General features: G+C 41.7%; 3 protein-coding genes across 4 annotated transcripts; 1 reads left to right on the forward strand and 2 right to left on the reverse strand.

The window, feature by feature from the left end:
- The first annotated feature begins 244 nt into the window (after positions 1-244).
- On the forward strand, positions 245-7,592 carry tmem150aa (transmembrane protein 150Aa). Its single transcript, XM_062543144.1, has 8 exons — positions 245-380; positions 2,035-2,198; positions 2,458-2,505; positions 2,610-2,696; positions 3,104-3,171; positions 4,104-4,231; positions 5,051-5,228; positions 7,172-7,592. Exons 2-8 carry the CDS (start codon positions 2,134-2,136, stop codon positions 7,474-7,476), a joined length of 879 nt encoding a protein of 292 aa, XP_062399128.1. The 5' UTR covers positions 245-380; positions 2,035-2,133; the 3' UTR covers positions 7,477-7,592.
- A 5,511-nt stretch (positions 7,593-13,103) lies between these two features.
- On the reverse strand, positions 13,104-16,013 carry rnf181 (ring finger protein 181). The gene is made up of 6 exons (XM_062544033.1): positions 15,895-16,013; positions 14,463-14,595; positions 14,106-14,245; positions 13,872-13,987; positions 13,512-13,586; positions 13,104-13,401 (listed from the first exon to the last, which is right to left on the reverse strand). The coding sequence occupies exons 2-6, from the start codon at positions 14,546-14,548 to the stop codon at positions 13,342-13,344; spliced, it is 477 nt and encodes a 158-aa protein (XP_062400017.1). The 5' UTR covers positions 14,549-14,595; positions 15,895-16,013; the 3' UTR covers positions 13,104-13,341.
- A 469-nt stretch (positions 16,014-16,482) lies between these two features.
- On the reverse strand, positions 16,483-21,244 carry vamp5 (vesicle-associated membrane protein 5). Of its 2 annotated transcripts, XM_062543146.1 has the most exons (4): positions 21,120-21,243; positions 20,960-21,019; positions 18,940-19,083; positions 16,483-17,544 (listed from the first exon to the last, which is right to left on the reverse strand). In XM_062543146.1, the coding sequence occupies exons 2-4, from the start codon at positions 20,960-20,962 to the stop codon at positions 17,329-17,331; spliced, it is 363 nt and encodes a 120-aa protein (XP_062399130.1). In that variant the 5' UTR covers positions 20,963-21,019; positions 21,120-21,243; the 3' UTR covers positions 16,483-17,328. The 2 variants fall into 2 exon arrangements, with proteins under 2 accessions (XP_062399130.1, XP_062399129.1); XM_062543145.1 differs by having other exon boundaries at positions 20,960-21,244.

Genomic DNA, 21,244 nt, shown 5'->3' on the forward strand with positions numbered 1-21,244 from the left:
GGAGGTTATTTTCATCCACTTGGATTGAGATCTTTCTTTTAATTATAGTCACGTTTATTTACATGTCCAGGATATTCAATAACATCCAAGATGTGACTGTTGTAAGAAGACTTAAAACTTTGTGACTCCTTGGGCTCCGAGGCGTGGCTATGATGTGAGTTTTCATTGGTAAGCGGCAAAATAATTTTCCTTACCCAACGCCTTGTGGGTAATGGTGTGTTTTCTTATTGCAAGTGTTGTGTCCGCATGTCTGAGAATGAGACGAGGAACTACAGTTACAGTGTTGACGGAACGGGCCTCCCGAAACAAGGGAATCACAAATAATTTTTAAAGCGACATTAAGATCACTCAGATTCGAGGAAGCCATTGCCAGACAAAGGGTATGTCTTCTCCGTTTTGCTGTCATTGAAGTGCATATTGGACGTCTGTAGGTTATTTCCTCTTACGCCTCACGAAAACGAAATCTTGAGCTTTGTGCATGTAGCCTATGCTTTGGGCCAGGTATTAGCTTGCTAGTTACCTTGTTGTATAATGTCAGTTTGCGGCTTTCGTTTACAGCCACCATGCTCTGTAATTGTATTTAGACAACGAACGCTGTGTCCCTTATTTAGTTTGTTAGTTACTGACAATACTCCGTTAACATGCATTGTGTTAAAACCACTGCACGGTAACAGCCAGTGAAAGGTAGCTAGCGGTTGAGGATATTCTCTGCTAACTTATTTTTTCAGCTGTTGAGTCTACCATATGTTTTTGCATGGCAGAAAATCATGCATACGCCTAAACATGGGAAATGATTCAGTCAATCGTTCAATAACTGTAATTGTGGGATGCTTTATTAGGTTCTAGTGGTGTGACTCATGGTTTGTGTATTAAGGTTGTGATTTCATTGTGCAAGTGGCACAGACCCTCCAGAAAATGTTCTTTTCTTTAGTGAATGTGTAATTAAAACTGGCGTGTTCAGTGGGAGATGGACCATTAGATAAAAACTGCCCACTGATATGAAATTAGATGTGGCTTTGATAGAGCCCGGAAGTCTCTCTCTCTCTCTCTCTCTCTCTCTCTCTCTCTCTCTCTATCATGTCTCCTGTAATTGTATCAAGAAACAATTTAGTTCAGTCAGCTTTTTTTTTCACAGGAGAAAACGTCCGCTCACTTCCTCTATCCATTTCCATGATGGACTGTTAGAACGGATAGGGAGGGAGGAAGAACGTTGCTTACAAGGTCTGCTAGACTAGGATATCCTCTTTCTCTTTAAGGCTCGTTGAGGCTGAGATGATTTGTGTTTTCTGAAATTAAACATTTCTCAAGGATAACACAAACTCAAAACCTCTTGCTGACTAGGGGGATGTTTCTTTTCATGTAGATTAGCTAGGTATGAAAAGAAACTCGAGTTCAGGAAATGTTTTGTATACTGCTTTCTATTTGGGGTTACTCTCCTTCCTAACCATGTATTGGAATATGTCTGCAGTTGACCTAAAAGTCTTTAACCTAAAACATAGATAGAAAGCTAGTTAGATAGATGGATGATATTCGATACTATTATTCATCCCAAGGTAATTAAATATGTATAAGAAAATATCCATGTGCACTGCCTCTATTTGGACCCCAGGTGCTGGTAGTATGCACACATAGAGACTTCAAAAGTAAATATATTTTTAGATCGATTTTACAGATTGTTTATTGACCACAACGCTTCTATATCATATCATACTAGTGTGCTGTGATAGTTTTTACCGTTGAGGAATTAAACAAGTCTTAACCTAGCAAAAATAAATCTCATTTGGAGATTGGATTGCCACACTCACTCAAATGAGCCACAGCCACAAGCCTACTTAGAAGAACAATGACTTGCCTATTCACACACTCTCCTATGCCTGCATATAGGCACAGCAACTCTCACATGAGTTCCTCTATCATCCAATCCTACTCAGAAGAGCCGGACGATGGAGTGGCAAATCAAGGAAAAGTAGCATTCTTCCCCGTTCCTTCCTCTCTCATGACGTCCCCCTTGTCCTTGTTTCCCCCAACCTCTAGCCTCCCTGCCTTGTCCCCCTCCCCTCGGCCTGCCCTTCTGCCACCCTCCAGTTCCCCCTTCCCTCATGCTGTGGATGAAGCAGCTCCACTGCCAGCCTGATGACTGCCTGGATCGTTCTGCCTGTCAGCTTGTCTGCCTTCTCCATCACTGGAATATGGATAGTGTGAGTGCTTTGAAAAAAAATAAATAAAAAATAATAATGAAAGGTTGAAGTGCTCCATGTAATGGAATACTCCCCCAGCTTAACCCTGTAGAGCTAGATGCTGACTGCAGCCAAGGTCATTAGTTGCTTTGTGGTTTTCATTCAAAGCTAAATTTGGATCTGTTGTAGCGAGTGGGAAAGGCATATTGAATGAATACAAGTATAAAGCTGGCTAAACTTGAATAATTTAATTATTCTTTCTTTCCCTGTGTCTGGACAGCTATGCTATGGCTGTCATGAACCACCATGTTTGTCCAGTAGAAAACTGGTAAGTGTAAATGTCCTTTTCCCTTACCTCAGCACAAAGGAGTGGAATGTTGCTTTTTATGATTGTCTTATCTTCAAAGTCTACTGTCCACTGTATTTTTTAAGGTCATACAATGTCACATGTACAGAGGAACCCTCTAAACCAGGCTTTCCAAAGACATGCTGCACCATTCAGGATATCCCCCTCATCAGGTAAAGAATATGTTATGGATTAGACACCTATCTCTTATAGTGCCTTTATTGTTTAGAACTGATTAGTCATTCTACATGACTTTGCACCTCTTTTTCCTCTTACTCATTATGCAACTTTACAGATTTGTAATATGTCTTCATTGTGGATGATCCCAGATCTGAAAGTATTTAGTAAAATATGTTGGTGAAGACTTACATTACATGTCACATCATTGATACTACTGCAACTTTATGATTTCATTAAATCTCTCTCATAAACCAAACATTAGGATAAAAAACATGAAACATTGTCCATGCCCAGTCTTCACCCTGTGGTGGAATAAATTGTATCGTAGAGATAACATTTTTCCTTATGTTATCTCTGAGATCTGATTGCCCTGGTTCTTGTCTTGTTTCTGTTCCTCTAGTAAATGTGGGTCCTTCCCTCCTGAAAGCTGTCTATTCAGCCTGATTGGCAACGTGGGAGCATTCATGGGTAAGGCTTAGTCTTCGTCAGCCCACAGAAACAAGACTTTTGCATCACCGAGGACAATGGGTGTGGACTTACAGGCCATTCTTTGTATGTATTATTTATTACACCGATGAGTAAAAGGACAAAACTTCTTGTTGAGACATTTGCAGATTCTGTGCTCAACAAAGCACACTTTGTCAAAGCTCATAGTTGCTTCAGGCAGATGATCTTTCTCCTTAGTTCCATGTCCCCACGCTTACTTCAGTGCATATGGAAAGTATTCACAGTGCTTCCCTTTTTCCACATTTTGTTATGATTCAGACTCCTCTTAAAATTGTTTCAGTTCATTTTTCCCTCATCTATCTACACACAATATCATAAATGACTGAAATAGGCCACACCCATTGTTATGATGCTTGCAATTGAGCTCTCTTGAGATGCTTCTATGACTTGATTGGAGTCCACCTGTGCCTAAGTGAATACCGTGGACATTATTAGGAGAGGCACAACATATAAGTTGGTCAGACATGTAATCAAGGACCCAATGATCACTATGAGTGACATTCCAAGTTCCTTTTTAGAGGATGAGAGAAGCATAAATAAGGACAAACATCAGCGCAGCACTCCATCAATCATCAGCCTTTTTGGTAGAGTGGACAGATGAAAGCAATTTTTTGCTGTGAGTTTCCCAAAAAGCACCTGAACGACTCAGAGCATGAGAACTAAAATCAACTGGTCTGATGAGACAAAGACTGAAGACTGACTGGCCACAATTCCCCTCAGTGTGGAAGAAACCATGCACTGAGCGGCACTGATGTTTGTCCTTCTTTATGTTATGCACTGTATTAACCTTGGCTCAACTGACTTTAAATTTCATTCGCCTTGGACTCTTCTCTTCTCTTCTCTTCTCCTCTCTTCTCTTCTCTTCTCTTCTCTTCTCTTCTTACCGTTGGTAGTGGTGATGGTGTGCCTTTTGCGCTATGCTCAGATGATTGAGCATGGCCACGGCTGCTGGATCAACACCGGCGGCCTGGTGGCTGGATTCGGCAACGCCGTTGGCTTAGTCATGGTGGGGAATTTCCAGGTCTGTCAGAGTCGCCTCCATTAATCAGAATACATTTCACTGAGCCCTAAAGTGCAGAATTGAAATGCTTTTGTTGTAAATGTCCTACACAGTAACTACACAGTCTTGGTTTTTATGGTTTGATTAATTCATTATCACAATACTTTCATCACAGCCTATAAATATGTGTTAAACTCAGGGATGTCCCACTCTAGAATGTCGTCATGGCCAGTTATCATGAGTTATGTTTTTTATGTCTTACAACCTCTGCCATAATGATTGGTGTGTATTGATCGCTTGCACTTTCGCCATTCCCAAGAGCGGTTTAAATAGCCCTGTGATGCAGCACCCTGTAAAAAGTGAGGATTGCCCTCCAGTGCAAAAGCCTCTTTCAGTATTCGGTTGTGTTGACTCCTCGTCACTGAGAGGAGAGAGATGAGATGCGTTTAAATTTGGCAAACAGTGGCTAACGTTCGTGGTGAAAATGTTTTCTTTGAACAGTTAAATTTGAACGATTTGGTGCTAACATTCCATTCTAATGGTAATTGCATTGTTACCTTCGTCAAACTCACGTCCTGTTCCACTGTATGTTCGCGGAGCACTACCTCCTCAGACGTTCGCTGAAACCTTAAGGCTAATGGAAAACTGTTTGCAAACGTACACAAACGTTCACGTCATGTTTGCGAATTTGGAACACACCTATGGTGTCATCTCTGTTCGCCTTTGGATATCTCTGTATCTCTGCAAGAATGAAAGTATGAGAATGAGAATATGCTAAGAACTTAACGGTTTTCCCCCATGTACTGTACTTATTGTGTAAGTGTAACGTGTGTTTGTCAGGTGGACCATGCTAAGACTCTCCACTATGTGGGGGCTGGTGTGGCATTCCCAGCCGGAATGGTGTTCGTGTGCCTGCAGTGTCTGCTCACCTATCGGGTGGCCCTCACTGCCCTGGACTACTGGATGGCACATGTACGGGTTGGCCTGACTGTGGCCGCTCTGGTTTCACTCGTCCTCAGTATCCTTTCTTGCTTGGTACCTCGACCCGAAGGACTAGTACCGTCTGAGAGGACCATGAGGTGATGCTTACTACAGATATCTTAAAGGGACACTTCACTGATTAGCATTAAGCTTAAGTCATGTTTTTGAATGGTCCTGCATCATTCCCTCAGTTTGCCTTGAGATGGGAGAAATACGGATTTCAATGAAACCCGTGAATAGGACTTCCTGCTTTCGTTGATGTAAAATGATGATTTTTACATCTTTGAAAGCAGGAAGTCCAACATTGAAATCCGTATTTCTCCCATCTCAAGGCAAACTGAGGGAAATGATGCACGACCACTCAAAAAAATGACTGGTTTTCTAAAGATACAAAGCTTAATGCTAAACGGTGAAGTGCCCCTTTAAATGTAGCACAACTCGCTGCTTATTGACGACTTTTAGTCATTTACGTGCCTCTTCCTCAGAGCTGCTTATAGAGCCATCCAGAGCCATAGAAAGTCGAAAGAGTTGCGACACTCTTTGATGTTGCCGCCACACGATCAAAAGTTCCAAAAAACCTGTGCTGAATGGCTGAATTGCAGGAGGGTGGGCTGTACTTCTGGATGCTGGAAGGTGTAATCCATTAACTCATTGACTACTGACCAAGAGATTGGCTGTAAATAGTTCCAAAAGTCCCATAAGAGGAAATAGCCTGGAAAAAGCGCTGCCATTTTTATGGGAGTGTCGCCACTTTGTTTTATCTACCGCTCTAGAGCGATCCATGTCTCGATGTCCACCTCACGCCACTTTGAGCAAAAGCCACCAAACAAGTAATTTCCCAGAAATAATTTCCTGAAGTGGGGCAGTCAACAGAATAAGCATGTCCTTTCACATACTGTGATAGTATCGGTCCAATGATTAGAATCGTAGCAAATCAGAACTAACTGGTGATCGGGAAGTATAGGGTGGCACATGTTTGAGCACTTTGTTTGTGGCTTACATGTTTTGCATAGCTGATAGCTCAGGCGTAGTGTTATGAATATACCTTGGCTTCCTCACAGAAATGTAATAGGCCAGGTGCCCTCCAGCAAGATTAGACAAATGCCCTTTGGCTTTGAAAGATAGATTAAAAATAGAACAGGAAATCTGATCCCTGCAGTCAGTTGGTGAACTGAAGTCAGTTTTAATAAGGGTTCTTATTGAGCATTTCTGGGCCATTCTGGGCATTTATCACAATAACTCCATTGTTTAGTAGCATCCATCTTCATTGCAGTTTCATATTGCTTTTATGTCTTTTGCTTGCAGTCACCCACAATGTGATCTAATGGTCACAAGGCACGATACATTCTTGGCTCTTGACCTCATGAAGCTCAATTGATGTCAATCAGTGAAAAACAGGTTAGGCTTCATGTCAGTTTCTCGCGCATCTTCGGTCACATGTTTTGTCTTACTAGGGCGATGGTTAAAGATGGGCAGCTCTGGGTTGAACTTGAGCTGTGGCTTGTTGCGTCTCTAGATGGATAACTGAGCGGTGAATTAAACATGAGCGTTAGCCAAAGCCCCGGAGAGCAGCTGTCTGCTCCCGCACGAGCATAAAAGATGGCCTGGCCCCGAACAAAGATCCCCTCGATTCTGCTGCGCAAGGTGAAATATGGAGTTTCCTGGAGTCCTTTTGCAGCATGTGCATGTTAGCTTCAGAAGCTGCATTCAGCAGCCTACTTATGTTTATTCAACTGAACAACACTTATGAAGAAAAGTAGAAGCGGTGTGATATATGTTTTGGAGATTTTTCTTTGTGTATGTCACCAACATTATTGGTCAGTGTCATGTCCATGGATTAAAGCAATACTAAAGCACTTTTCCTCTGTTTCACGCACGCGATTGGTTTATACAGTATATGCTAATGGTCACTGCTTATCTGTATTGTACACAATGCTCTGGTATGGGTCTGTTGGTTCTGCCCTTAACCAGCTCCTGCAGGTGGTGCTTTCTTCATCCACGAGAGCTTTGTGCTGCAGCATGCAGCAGCCATCTGTGAGTGGGTCTTCACTGTGGACATCCTCGTCTTTTATGGCACCTTCACCTACGAGTTCGGCACCGTCACCAGCGAGACCATGATGGCCGGCCTGCAGCGCGGCTGCCACCAGAGCGCCAGCATGATCCTGGGCGGGAGCGAGCGGCTAGGGGGCCTCGGCAGCGGGAGCGCCAAGGGCCTCAAGTCCCCCGGGGGGAGCAGCACCTCCACCCACCTGAACTGCACGCCAGAGAGCATCGCCATGCTGTAGGTCGTCGTCCCACCTTTGTCAACCCTGGTCACATGTCCGTCGGAACGTACGCCGCTCCTGTGGAGGTGACCGGTGCTTTTTAGATGAAATGGACCAGGAGGGAGAAAACGAGGAAGAAAGAGAGGGAGGGAGGGAGGGAGGGAGGCTGGGGGAAAGATGATTGCTGCATAGGGATAGAGGGATGTTTGATGGCTGTGCTAATTTCTGTGTGTGTGTGTGTGTGTGTGTATGTTTGTTGTATTAACCCGTCCGGGTGTCCCTCAATCTCAAGCCTTTTAGGAAGTGCTCTTGAGAAGAATGTTCTACAGTACATAGACAAACTTGATTGCCAGAAATTTACAAAAAAAAAATGTTCACAATGCTAGATATTTCGCACATGATCGCTGTACGTTTACCTCAAATGTGAGGTAGAGAGAGCTTTGAGGCTCGGGCCCTTTCACGTTTTTTAACCCTTCAGCAGGGGAGTTTTGAATATTCTAACAGAACATTCTGTTCCGCAAACAGGTTCTAAAGGTTCATGTTGAATTCAATGAACCCGGATATTCTTTACAACATTCAATTTTCAACATTCCCGTCACACTGGTGTGACGGTACCGGCTTAAGGGTTTTAAGGCCCCTAGGTGGATCTGTTAGGAGTTGGACAGGTCTCTGTGGTTCAGGATGCTGGTTGTCCTCTCTCACTATGGCAAAGCTGATTACTTTTGCACACAACAAAATGAATACTGAGTTTCCTTTTGAGAATGTTCTTGTTTTGTGATCGAGGTAGAGTTAGAGATGATTTATTGAACGCCTCTAATTTTGTAATAGAGGTGGAGATTTTGAATTGTAATAGAAGTGCGTATGGGTTAAGATAAATCATGAGGACAGCATTGTTTTTTTCGCCACTCCACTAAATATAGCAAAGTATTGCTCCTGGTCATTGTAGAAAAGCACATTTTGTTGGTAATTTGAATGTTTTTTTGTTTTTAAGGACGATTGCATGTACATACTATTGGTCAAAAGTAAAAAGAAAAAACATTTTCACCTTTAACGCCATAACAAGTGCCGTTGTCTGAGATTAACAGTGACTTCAGCAAGCTTCTGAAACTGCAGCTGTTTTCCTATCACTGTGGTATGATTGGATACTACAATTCAATGTATTTTTTGAGGTCTCTTTGAATCATTATTATCACAGAGGGCATATTCTTGGCAATTTGTGCTGTTGTCATTTCTATACCGATATCTAGCTGCCATGTTGTATTCCTGCCTATTTGTGTTAGCAAGGATAGCACAGTGGTGCTGTAACTGTTACAGAGTACAGGAGCGTTCTTTACTGCCTTTTTGCTTCACTGGTTCATGTAGCAAATTGCATAGCCTACTCCTGGCAAACGTCATCTGAAGATGCCACTCTGAGTTGTCCACACTGAAACTGGCAAATGTCTCTGCTGATTGTTCTGGTCCCTAGGCTGGCTCCTGGGAAGCCTTATTTTAAACGCAACTTGTTTTAAGGTGCCATTTATGCTCGGATGACCTCTGTGTCCAGTCAGACTCTGTGTTCATGTTCACTTCCTGTGTCGGATACAAAACAACAGTACAGAAACCACCACTATGATCAGTTTAGCCATGCTACAGATCATCCTCTCAGGTCCTGTCTGCGTTGTCCTTAAGGCCATAATGCTTTTGCGTTTTGATGGTGGCGTCCCCTGGTGGGCACTGGTGTGAACTACAGGTCTGCCATCCACACTGCCACACTTGTTTTTACCAAATGCCATTTACCACAATGGGCGGAATCGTTCTGACGCTGAGGTCCTTGATAGAGCCAAAGCGCCACTGAATACAACCATCATCTGCCACAACATGTTGATTATCCTCTCTTGTGTACAATCACTGGACGGTTGGGAAACCACACCAGAAGCATTTACAATTACTTTTACATTAGCTACCTCTGATTGCTGGCTAGCGTGCTTTTCAGGGGGAAGCGTGTGTGTGTTTGTGTGTGTGTGTGTGTGTGTGTGTGTGTGTGTGTGTGTATTGGGGTGGGGGGTGGTATTTTACTCAGTAGTGTACAGAGGGAAAGATCAGGTTGTGCATGCATACACTATGGATTTGTTTTTGTTGACCCTGGCCATAAACATTACTAGAGATTACTATATATGGCTAGGTGGTCTGGTGTGTGTATGTGTAAGGTATTTGAGCTGTAGCCAGAGGGATAATCTTGTTTGAGACATTTTACAATGTTATTTACCAGCAAAAATATCAACATTTAAAATCAGTTTAACAGAGGAAAGACCTATGTGATCACTACACATCTCCTCCAGGTTGCAATACAAGTGTCAAAAATGTTTGTTGACATCTCAATACTCATCTCCCTCTACATTTGTGTGTATATATTTTAATATAGGCTCATGGAAATATATAATCTGTGTGCTGTTCACCTCCGTATGTAAGACACATATATAGAGTATTCCCTAAGCCTTACTTGTTTTTGTGTTGGAGTCATGTAAATGCAGCACTGCAAGATCATTAGAAAGTGCACCATATTTGTATACATGTATATGTCAGGGGTGCTTATAATTACTTTCAAACAGTTTCAGTGGCTTTTCATTATTTTTTCACTGTAATGCACTCCCAACTGTTACTTTCCATCTTGAGCAGAATGAGGATAGGATGATGAATTGCTTTATAGTTAACTCAAATGGTCATTTCATGAAAGCATTAAATAGATTTTCTCCATAAACCACTATAATGCATCAAACATTTCTGACCACATTTGAACTATGATTGGTGCCAATTTAAAATCACCACGAATATATTCCAGCTTCCAATTCAGTGTTTTGATGTCTAAAACCAAGATCACTGAGTGATTCCCACACATGGCATATAAGAAGATGGTTCACATTACACATTACTGTTCCATATTTCTGCAGTGGGTTTCTATAAAATGTTACTGTTACCAAAATGTCAAACATGGTGGGCTCCAAGCCCTTAACCCCTTTTTGATTCATAAATTACTGAACTGTATAGACAGAAGAAGCACATTTGAAGCCTTTTTTTTGAAGTCCCACCTTGACTTAGTTTTCACCCACTGTGAATGTGATTGGTTATGTATGGTTTGGTTAATGTGGCCATTTTGAGGAAGAAAATGTAAACAACACCAAATGCCACCAGCTCAGAGAGCTTTTCTTTTTAAAAGTTGCATTTCTATCTGTTCTACTGTTTGTAAGTCTCTTTTTAAAGTACAAATACACAAGGATATTTTTATGTGGTGAATTTGGATAATTGAGTGGGTGAAACTAGACTCAACCAAATGTCAGTAAGATATCAGTGACTGAATGTTTTTTTTTTTTTTTTTTCTTGTATAAACGACTGATTTGTGTTACTTTCAATTCTGATTTCTTTTTGTCAAGAGATTTATATTCAAGTAAGAAATAAACTGAATCTGAATTTGTTTTTTTGTCAGAGCCGTTCTTTCATTGTCAAATGTACTTATAGTGTGTATATATGGGAGAACACCATCCTGGCCGTGCTGAGAGAGCAGTTGATGGTGAGGGAGGAGATCTGTGGTGTGGTAGTGTCCATACGCTTCCAGGAGGACATCCTGTCCGTTTGGAATTGGAACAAGACGGCCAACTTCTCGCATCTGTGATACTCCCGAGACGTGTTCTCAACGTACCACCGAACACCATTATGGAGTACAAGAAGACACACGATGACGGCCTCAAGGATAACTCAACTTTTTGTAACAGAAAGGTTATGTTGTGTCCGTTGTATCAAAATAGACTTTATAAAATTTACCATTTTAAACAATTTTATCATTTTCATGATTATTTATGAAGAATAATTGTAGTGTTCTATCATGAAAGTATTAACTAATATGGTATTTAAACAGGCATTACTATTTGTTTCCCTCTCTGAACATTGGGGTCCAAGAAGAAATTGAGATGTTTCAGTTGCTGTGCACCCTATGGACAAAATTAATGAAGTTTCATTTGCAGGCAAAGGTTTTGGCAGTGATTCAGCTTGACAAATTTTGGAAACTTTGAGCCCCTGCAGAATTTCATGAAACTTGTTGTGGGTCTGCCTGTTAAATTTTGTGCGAGTCACATCATTTCTCAATTGAAGCACATGATTTCCGCATTGGTGTTTTTCCACTTGGCAACAGTTGATTCCAAGTTGACAAAATGTTTAGTATGTTTTGTCTCAAGGATGGACCCAACCCATAACCACTCATTTGTGGTGTGGTGTCAGTCAGACACACCCATCGTTAGCCTAGCTTAGCTCATTGAGGAGGGCTCAACAAACTAGCCTATGGCCCAAAAGTGACAAAAGATCTCCAACAATACTTTTTACATATTGTAACTAGTATGATATCATGCGTACAAATTCAAATGGTGTGTTCCTTCGAGGCCTGTACAACTGCAATAGTCCAATAAATCCTTACATATAGAACATTGGAGAACTGACAGTGTTTCTAACTAATATCTATATTATATAGGGCAGGCCTATTCAACTAGCGGCCCGCGGGCCAGATGTGGCCCGCTTCAAATTTCCAGTGGCCCGCGTGTCTCGTCATGAGAATGAACTCGCTTTGATGGGTGTGCATAGATCTTCATATGATTGGCGAGTAGCGCACTGTCGGCCCGCCCCTATTGGCCAGACTAATTCTTCCAGTTATCGTCACTCAGAGAACACAGCACATCACTACACAAACTGACATTTCCAAATGTGTAACTAGTTTTAAATGTTATCATTAAATGTTGATTAAATCACGATTTCTTACCGCCAAAGATTTTAAACCTCGAGCGTGCGCAAATCAAACATGTTACAATCATACCCGGTCTCCGTTCCTCCGAGCCCTCGGGAAAGTTAGTGAAGGAGCTGTGGTTTGTAAAGAATTGCCTCTTGACTTTATATTCCTTCTTTACAGCGATGGATTCGTTGCACAATAAACATGAAAGTCTCGTACTTGTTGCAGAGGGTAAAATGAAAGATTCTCGTTGTCAGTTAGACGTTTCTTTAGACAGAGCCATCTTCACTCCACTCGTGGGAATGTTATTGTTTGTGATTTGCGCAGGCTCGAAGTTTAGAATCTTTGGCGGTAAGAAATCGTGAAATAGATAAAAAGAGGCAGAGCTGGCATTACTTTTTCTTTAAATTCAATGCTAAGTATATTTGAGAGATTGGCGCTGTAGGCTACTGTGTGTGTTTGAAACACTTATGAGCCTAATTATCTTGAAGTAGGCTAGTTAAATCAACACTGCAATTTTTCCCACTGATGCATGATATGGCAAATATCAGACATCAGGTATGAAATACTATGGTTAGCCTGGGTGTTTTCAAATACTTGTATAGTTTGTGTGGCAGCCTATCACCTGTCTGAGAAGATATTTTTTATGGATATGGATAATAGGCTATGTTCTTAGTTTCTATGCCAGTGTATAAAATTCAATTGAATTTCACTGAATTTTACTCTGCTTTTATCAAATATTGTTGGATACAATTATTTTGCGGCGTCTTATTTTATGCGGCCCCTGAAAACCCAGTGATTTTTCCATTCGGCCCTCCTGGTACTGAAGTTGAATAGCCCTGATATAGGGTATCCTCCTTCAATACTTTGTTGGAGCTTAACAGACTGAAGATGGCAAATGTATGCGTCAGCAGCCATTCTTACTTTTAATTGTTATCACATGGACATGAAATCTGCATCACATATTAAATCTGTCATACATCGGCATAAAAACATTAATGATCATTTATATTTACATACAGCAAATTTAAAAAGAATGTTCCCGGGTTCTTCTTGTCCTGATTGTTATAGTAAAATGTTTACTGTCTTAGGTGAATGCTGCAGTGGATGTGCAAAAGAGTCTCTCCTGTCGGCTGGAGCTATGTGTACATGGCCCCGTGTAAATCCTCTAGTCTGTGTTCCCGTTGTCTTCTCCTCTCCTGCAAAAGCGAGAGGAAAAACAAGCAAATGCCATCAGGTGTTAGAAGTGAAACATGCTTCAGTGAAGAAACGTCCCTGTGTGGATACTGTGCCTCACTGTAGTGCTCACCTTATCTTTCTTGAACTCCTCATAGTCAGGGTTGTCAGTGGGCAACTCGAAGCGACACAGGGGGCATGAGTTGGTCTATAGATATAACATTACAGTATGAGAGGAGGAAAGAATACTACAGTTACAAAATACTGGTCAAATAGGACCAGTCAGATTCTGTGATATTAAATACAAACTTTAGCTCTAATAAAATCTTGGCCTATTTCAAATACATCATTTTACAGATGCATTTCTGGCACACAATATCAGAATCTCTATGAACTTGTATAGAAGACTCTTAAACTACAGAACAGCATTTAAACAGAACAGTCTGACATTTCAAGGTGCCCATCACTGTAATGTGAAACTGATGCTGCTCACCTTGCCAAGCCACGGCAGGATACAGCCCGAATGGAACAGGTGTTTACAGGGCATCTCCCGCGCCGACTCCTGCTCTTCGAACTCCAATAGACACACGGGACACTTCAGTCCTTTGTCTGTATGTTTGAAGAAGAAACCAACGGACAGGCGGGTGGTTAAAATCAGCATAGAATGTGGGACATATCAGGTGAGGTGTCACTTTACAAATGGTGGGTGGGGGGTTGTGCAACACACCTGCTTGCTCAGGGCTGATGATCACAACGGGCAGGCTTTGCACGACAGTTTTGGAGGCAGCGGGAGGGAGACGCTGTTCCCAGTCAGATGTGTCAATGTCAAACGTCCCTGAGTCAATATCCAGACCCTGCATCAGGGATCTGCCCAGGGCATAACAAAAATTACGACCCTAGTTTACAATGTACATGTATGTGTTGTACCCGGACTGTTTTATGGTGAACACCGGGATGAGAGTTCAGAGCAAGTCTTGTGTTGGAGTCTTTTATTATTGAGAAAACCCATCATAACACACAGTGTAACATTAATCAGTCAGAGTAAATTGAAGCAGCTGTAGGCCTAACATACAACCAACCTTACCTGGCTAATTCAAGTAGAGCATTCTGACGATACTGCTCCTCGGGAATGGTTGGTTCACAGTCATGTTCGTCGAAATAGGAAGTCATTTTTGGTGCATCGGCTTAAATGAACACATGAGCGCGTCACCTGCCTCCTAAAGAAGAAACTTAAGTAAGTTACACAGCATCAGTAAATGAATACCACCACAAAATTACTTAACGCAAACTCCACCGAGGTTGGAGTAGTAGAGCCCATTGTCACACTCCGTGAACACTGAAACTTAACGTCGTCCAGCCGGCGAGCTAATATCTTTACGGTACTTTGGGGTTAACTGTAACCATTTTTGAGGCCGTTTAAAACGTGCATCAAATCACACAATTTGGTCGTTTTGGGTGTCGTAGCGTGTAATAAAGGTCGTCAACAATCAAATTGACTACTTTTCAAATTAATTTGAAGAGTTTAAGAGGAGAGTTTTTGGTTTTCTTCTAGCTTGGGTAAGCAGGAGGATAGAATTTAGCAATTGCTGCCAACATAGGCTAGCCTACTGTCAAAAACATCCTTGTGTGCGGATGACGGTCTGATTCAAGCAGGAGGGTAGAATTTGGCGAATTTGGCGGCAGCTGCTGCCAAAATACTGTGGGGAAAAACATCCTTGCGGTTTTGACACCACATAATAAACTCAACAAGGTAGCCCAGGTGCTGGCGAGCCGTACCTCTGCGGACCTGGTTTCTCCACACTATACTTTTGCCCCGGCCGCAATCGCTGCCAATCCTTCTTCTTCTCCTCCTCTTCAGATGAAGAAATAAAAAAGAACGAGTCGATTTGACAATTACAACTTTTCTTACAATCCCTCCAACAGGCCACCGCCAACAAGACAGGCTCAGCAACCTCATACTGTAGCCTACTGTGTTGCTACGGGACCCGACGTCAGCGGATAGGCTACTATGAGCGCGATTGGCAAGACAACTAGAAATTCTTCTTTTAAACTCTTAAAACGAATGAAAAAAGTAGTCAGTTTGATCGTCGACAACCTTTATTACAACCCACGACACCCAAAACGACCACATTGTGTGATTTGGTGCGTTTTCAACAGCCTCAGAAAATGGTTACAGTTAACCCCAAAGTACCATCTTTACTACCACAAAGTAGCATTTCACTTGCTAGGCTAGTGGTTGTTGGTATAAAGGCATTCAGAGTCGATTGTGCGTGTAGCTCTTAACACTGGCCAATTGTTATCTGCCCTAATGAGACAAAAAATACACTTGATCTTACTCGCTAAGAGTAGCCAAGTCTAGATATTTAGCTAGCAAGTTAGCTATGGCTAAAACAGCTAGCTAGCTAATACCAGCCTGTTGAGAAACAGCTGAAAGTTTGACATCTATTTTATGATGTTTGCCAACTTGTGACATCACATGTATAACATTGCCTACTTAATAATTGTCAGAAAGTTACCTGGGATGAACTCTTGCGGTCTATCGTTCCAATGTTAAACTGTATCAAACGCTGAGCGCGCTATCAGTGCACTGTCATCATCATAACAGAATCAAAACTTAGGCACCATCAACACTGACCTACGTCAGAGTAAGGTGAACCAATCATTCACAAGACGACATACAAACGTGCGCATAGTTAGTATGAGAGTGAGTAGGCTACTTTACATACCACCAGGTGGCGCCCTCTTTCTGAACCAACCCACTCTCGGCAGCAGATCATGCAGCAGAGCCAGACCAGAAATCTAATACCAGAATGTTGCCATAATGTTGTGTTATGTAGCAATTTGTAGCAATATGAAAGAAAGCCCTTCTGTAATAACAAAACAAGAAAATGGGTACCATTTTTATAGGGGATGTTCATGTATGAGATGCATACTGTATGTACTTACAAAAAAGATATTATCCATCAGTAAATAATTTTAAATGTTTCATTATTGAAATTGTGTACTGTGTGAATAGGATTGATATAACAAGGTACCATTGAAATGTAACGGTTGAAAATAATGCACATTACAAGAGACATAAACTCACAACATGAAAACTGGAATGGAAGTGAAAACTGGCATTTATGTTGAAGGCATTGACAAAAGGCACAATAGAATTACATTAACAGTCAGAGGAATTATACATATACAAAGATTAACACAGCTGAAATGTTTTGACAGCAGCAGAGGTGTCTATTTTCCCAAGGTTATAACTATAGTCTGATCAAATCTTACTAAACACCAAACCATGTTTCTTCTTCCAAATGAGAGGCACTTATAATACAAATGAGTATAACTATACAAGCCCCACAGGCTGAGCAAACATGTTTTATTGTGAGAACTACAGCAGATACGGCAAAAACCTACCCTTCATTACTAAAAGATATCCATTTTTCAGTAGTTTTCTTAACTGCATTAGCACACAGGTATAAATTAAACTGAAATGTACTGCTATGGAGGCACGGCATACAATATTCGAAATGTCTTGTACTAGCAGTGGCTATTGATAATACTGTGTCATGAAAAACTGTAAACTCACTTGAATAAATGTTTACCAGATGAACGGTATCAAACCCCACATGTAAACCTCTAAAAAGCCTGTACACTGCAACAGACTTTACCACAGAAACATGGCTAAGGAAGCAGCAGATCCCGGTACCTTTTCAACATTTGTCTAGGCAAACACCTCGAAGTGACAACATGATATTTCTATTACAAATAATACTGCTTTAAACTCATAGGAAGTTATGCTTCAGACCCTTCTGTTCCAATCTTACAAAAGCAATCTTTGCAATCGCCACCAACTCTTGTTGACTACACAGGCTTGACTGTACCCCCTAATCAATTCCTTTTCCTCTGGAGGGAATCCCTGATAAATCTTCCTGTCTTCCTAAACATCCCATTGTCCTCTAATTTCCCTGCGAGTCCGCTGATGGAGTGGTGTTTTCTTCAGGTCCGTCACTTCCTGTTGTGGCACTGTTGAAGTCAGTGCTGGTCAGAATTGCCACCAGGATAATGACCACAATGACGCCTGATACAATGCCAAATATCAGGATTTTCAATTTGTTGTTCTCCCACTGTTTCTTCCTCTTCACCTTCCCTGCAGTCTTGGCAAACCCCCTGCTCTGTGAACAAAACATACAGAGTTCAGTCAGTAAGTAAATAATTGTGTTGGTAACCACCATATGTGAAGGAGAGATAAGTAGCTTACATTTGTCATTCTTCCACAATGTAGTTATACACCAAAATATATCATCAAATATATCCCCAAATACATCAGTTTACAACCGAAGTAGCTTCACATTACATTACATTTGGCTGACGCTTTTTAACCAAAGCGACTTACAACATGGTATAACATTTTTAAGCTTTTAAGAGCAATTCTACTAACAAAGTAGCTTCGTTAGTGATAACTGTGCTGTTGTTGCTGGTTGTAAAGTGAGTTGCTAATTTTACATGTATAATCTCCATAGTCATCTTACCAAAACAATAGTTAAGAGATATATATACATATATCGTTTGGACCATGATCTCCAATCTGCACTGATAACGTATTTTACCCTCTTAGTTAAGATATGTAACTATAGGAGAACTCATAGAATAGACTGCAGGACTGTCTGCACTGCAGGAGTTTCCATTTGTCTTTTAGGTGTAAACCCAGGGGGCTTCCTATAGTGTTGCTGGTACTGCCCTTTCGATTTTGTTTATCCCAGTGACCTACTAAGACGGCGAGTCCTGTGGGACTTATGGACCAGTGTGATGTAACAGCACGGTGATGTGGGAACGAGTCGACCTGGCCGCCTGACCCCGGGGTGGCCTGGTGCCATGTGGCATGTCCTGTTCATAAACTCAGACACAGGCCGAGGGAGGTTTGCTTCATTCATCTCCTCAACAAAAGGAAATAGCTTTCCAAAAATATCCCTGTAAACTACAATCAGGATGTAAATTGTACATTCTTTTCCCCCCTAGCCACACCTATGGTGTATTTATAGACTCCAATATGACATTTCCTGGCTGGTCCGTAAGACGTTTTGGGCCATGGAACATTTGAGTAGCTGTAAGTTACCGATAAATTCAATTGAGTGAAAAAACAGTATTCCACAAAAAGTGTACATAGGTTACACATTGAAACAATGTAAATCAACAACAAAAAACAATATGGTATTGTTTTTTTATTTGGTAGTGTATAGGGTGACACTATATAGGTGGGGAAAGGACTGTAAGTACTAAGTGAACCCAGACAAACCTACTGAATTTACTCTAAATAAGTCCGTCTGGAGACCTTCCCATTGAAGCCGGTTTTCCGGATGAGCAAAAAACCCAGGAACCAATCACAACCACTTATCTGGCATGTGGCAGGCATTATATGACAGAGGTTATAAAATATTAGTACAGTTATCAAATATTGTATATTATGTATATTTCAGTGGCATGTTCATCCTATAGTGTATATGTAGAGCTGACACAATTCTGTGATGGAACATACATGGAACACAAACACGCACACATGAGGCTCTCACCTGCTCAAGCAGCACGTCTGCTCGGTTCTCCAGTTCCCCCAGCTTGCCTGTGCGCTCCTCGGCCTTGTTGAGGTTATCCATCATAATGACCTTCACCTCGTCCACATTATCCTGGGCCTGCTGCAGGCGGCTCTTCCCATTCTCCTGGGGGGCACACACACACACACACACACACACACACACACATGAGGAAGGCTGGGACGTGAGGAAGCACAGGGTACACTCACCCCCTCTTTCAGTCATTTTGGGCTGACCCTCAGGAAACACATTCCATGCCAGTGGTCACTTTTTCAAGCCTGGATGACACTGAGGAACTGACCCCATCACAAATGAACCAACACGCGATCCGGTCCCACTGTCAGTATGAAAAGCTGTAAAACTGTGCATTGTCTTTTGCTTGATTCATCTGTGATGACTTATGCAAGCCAGCTACAAAATGCAATCCTATTATACTGTATGTTCATATAACATTTACATTGGTCATAGTTGTATTCATATGTATCTGTATCGCTGCAGTTCAATAGCTACTCTTTAGTCAAGCACAGTGGAGGTACAGCTTTGTGAGAAGTTTGTTCACATAACACTGCAGTGTGGTGGAAACCTAATGGCAATGTTGGCACCACCACCAACAAAACATATTTGTGTTGAAACAAACATAAGGGAGGGGGATAGGGGGAGAGGTGAACGTTGATTGTTCAATGTCACCTTGGACCAACTTCATCTGGAACACTGCCGGGCCTGCTCCTTGGGCAGGGGCAGCGAAAACAAGAGAGACAAAACAAGAGTCCACCAACAAAACCAGACGAAAAACAACAGGCCCTTTGTATGACCCATGGGTGGGTGCCCAGAAACTGGGTGACTGACCTCTGACTGTATACTGGACAATGCTCATCACAAATCATACCCCCGTCTAGACAAGGCGAGAGACAAATATCCCTATTTGCAATCTCAGCGAGCTTTCACCTTCCAGTTCAAGGATGGGAAGTGGGCCTTCAAGTGTCAAGGCTATGGTGCTGAGAGATTACTCACTGACAGGAAGGAGAGAGGCCTGGCCAAAGAAGTAATTATATCAGCATATCTGTTTTTTGTGTATCCATTAATTGAGGCAAGCATACAACAGCAGACCCCTGAGCACAATATAAGGAAACACCGCTGTGATAAGACCGATGACGAATGACTACCGTTCGAAATGTACCTAAATATGTGTGTGTATACACCCTTTGTAGATCATGTGTTGCATTCTAACTGAAGGCTTCATGCTGTCAGTCAGCTGTTGCAAGTCAACTCCAATAATCATCACATTAATCAATAATCTACTGTTACACTAAGCACTTCCTCTTGCACTGTAAATGTGAAATTCTTGAATTAGTTGTATGTCAAATCATTGAAAGAACGCCTGTCTCCATCTAAACACGGGAACTAAACTGTGGCTATATCTTATAAATGACCTAGTTCATAATTGGTTTGTTTTGAAAGATCTAAAAATCTCAGACAGGAAAGGTTCCTCTTTTCGTTCAAATTTCCTTCCTTCCTTTCTCCCCACTTCTCTCTGAAAGAGAAGCATACCTGCTGGCATTTCCTTGAGACCTATTTAAACTTTCCATCAGTGACTTTGTGCGTTATAGCCTAGTTGGTGCTATGAGAGATGTTTGGACACATTCATATTATAGGCTTATATCTTAGGGACAGGGTAAAGACTGTTTGATCTCCCATTTGGATATTGTGACAACTGTCAGACTTCAACACATTCATAAATAACTAGCTAGGGTGAGCCACTTCTCTAACAACAACAAATAGTTTAAAAATGGCTTTAGAGATGAGCGTCCCTGTCACCTAACCGGACACAGCATTTTTAAGTTCGTGTAGCCTTAATATCGGCAGCCGAGTTGCGCATGTCCCACAGATCCAATTCAACACATGTTTATTGGCTATTATATAGACTAGTCGGTCGACAATGTGAAAGCGGATGAACACATTTCAGGACTTCATTTCGTCAAAATGAAATTGTGTATGAACTCACCATGTCTCTCTCACGTCCCGGTGCCCGTTATTCTAGGGACTGTCGCCAAAGCCACTGCATCTGAAAGATCAACTTCAAGTTAAAGGGTGTTGTCTTCGAGAATCTTCAGATGTTCGTCCGATTCTGTTTTCGTAGAATACAATTCTGAAGTTCTTTCAACCTTATCTGTGAAAGCGGTCTTTCGTTAGCCGATATTCACCGAAGGCATGCGTAACAGTTACCACTCTGTCTCTGAACTTGGAACACCCCTCTGATTCGCGATACCAGCCCCCGTTATCTTGGAGT

This window comes from Sardina pilchardus, chromosome 8, assembly GCF_963854185.1.
Source record: "Sardina pilchardus chromosome 8, fSarPil1.1, whole genome shotgun sequence".
Taxonomy (NCBI): domain Eukaryota; kingdom Metazoa; phylum Chordata; class Actinopteri; order Clupeiformes; family Clupeidae; genus Sardina; species Sardina pilchardus.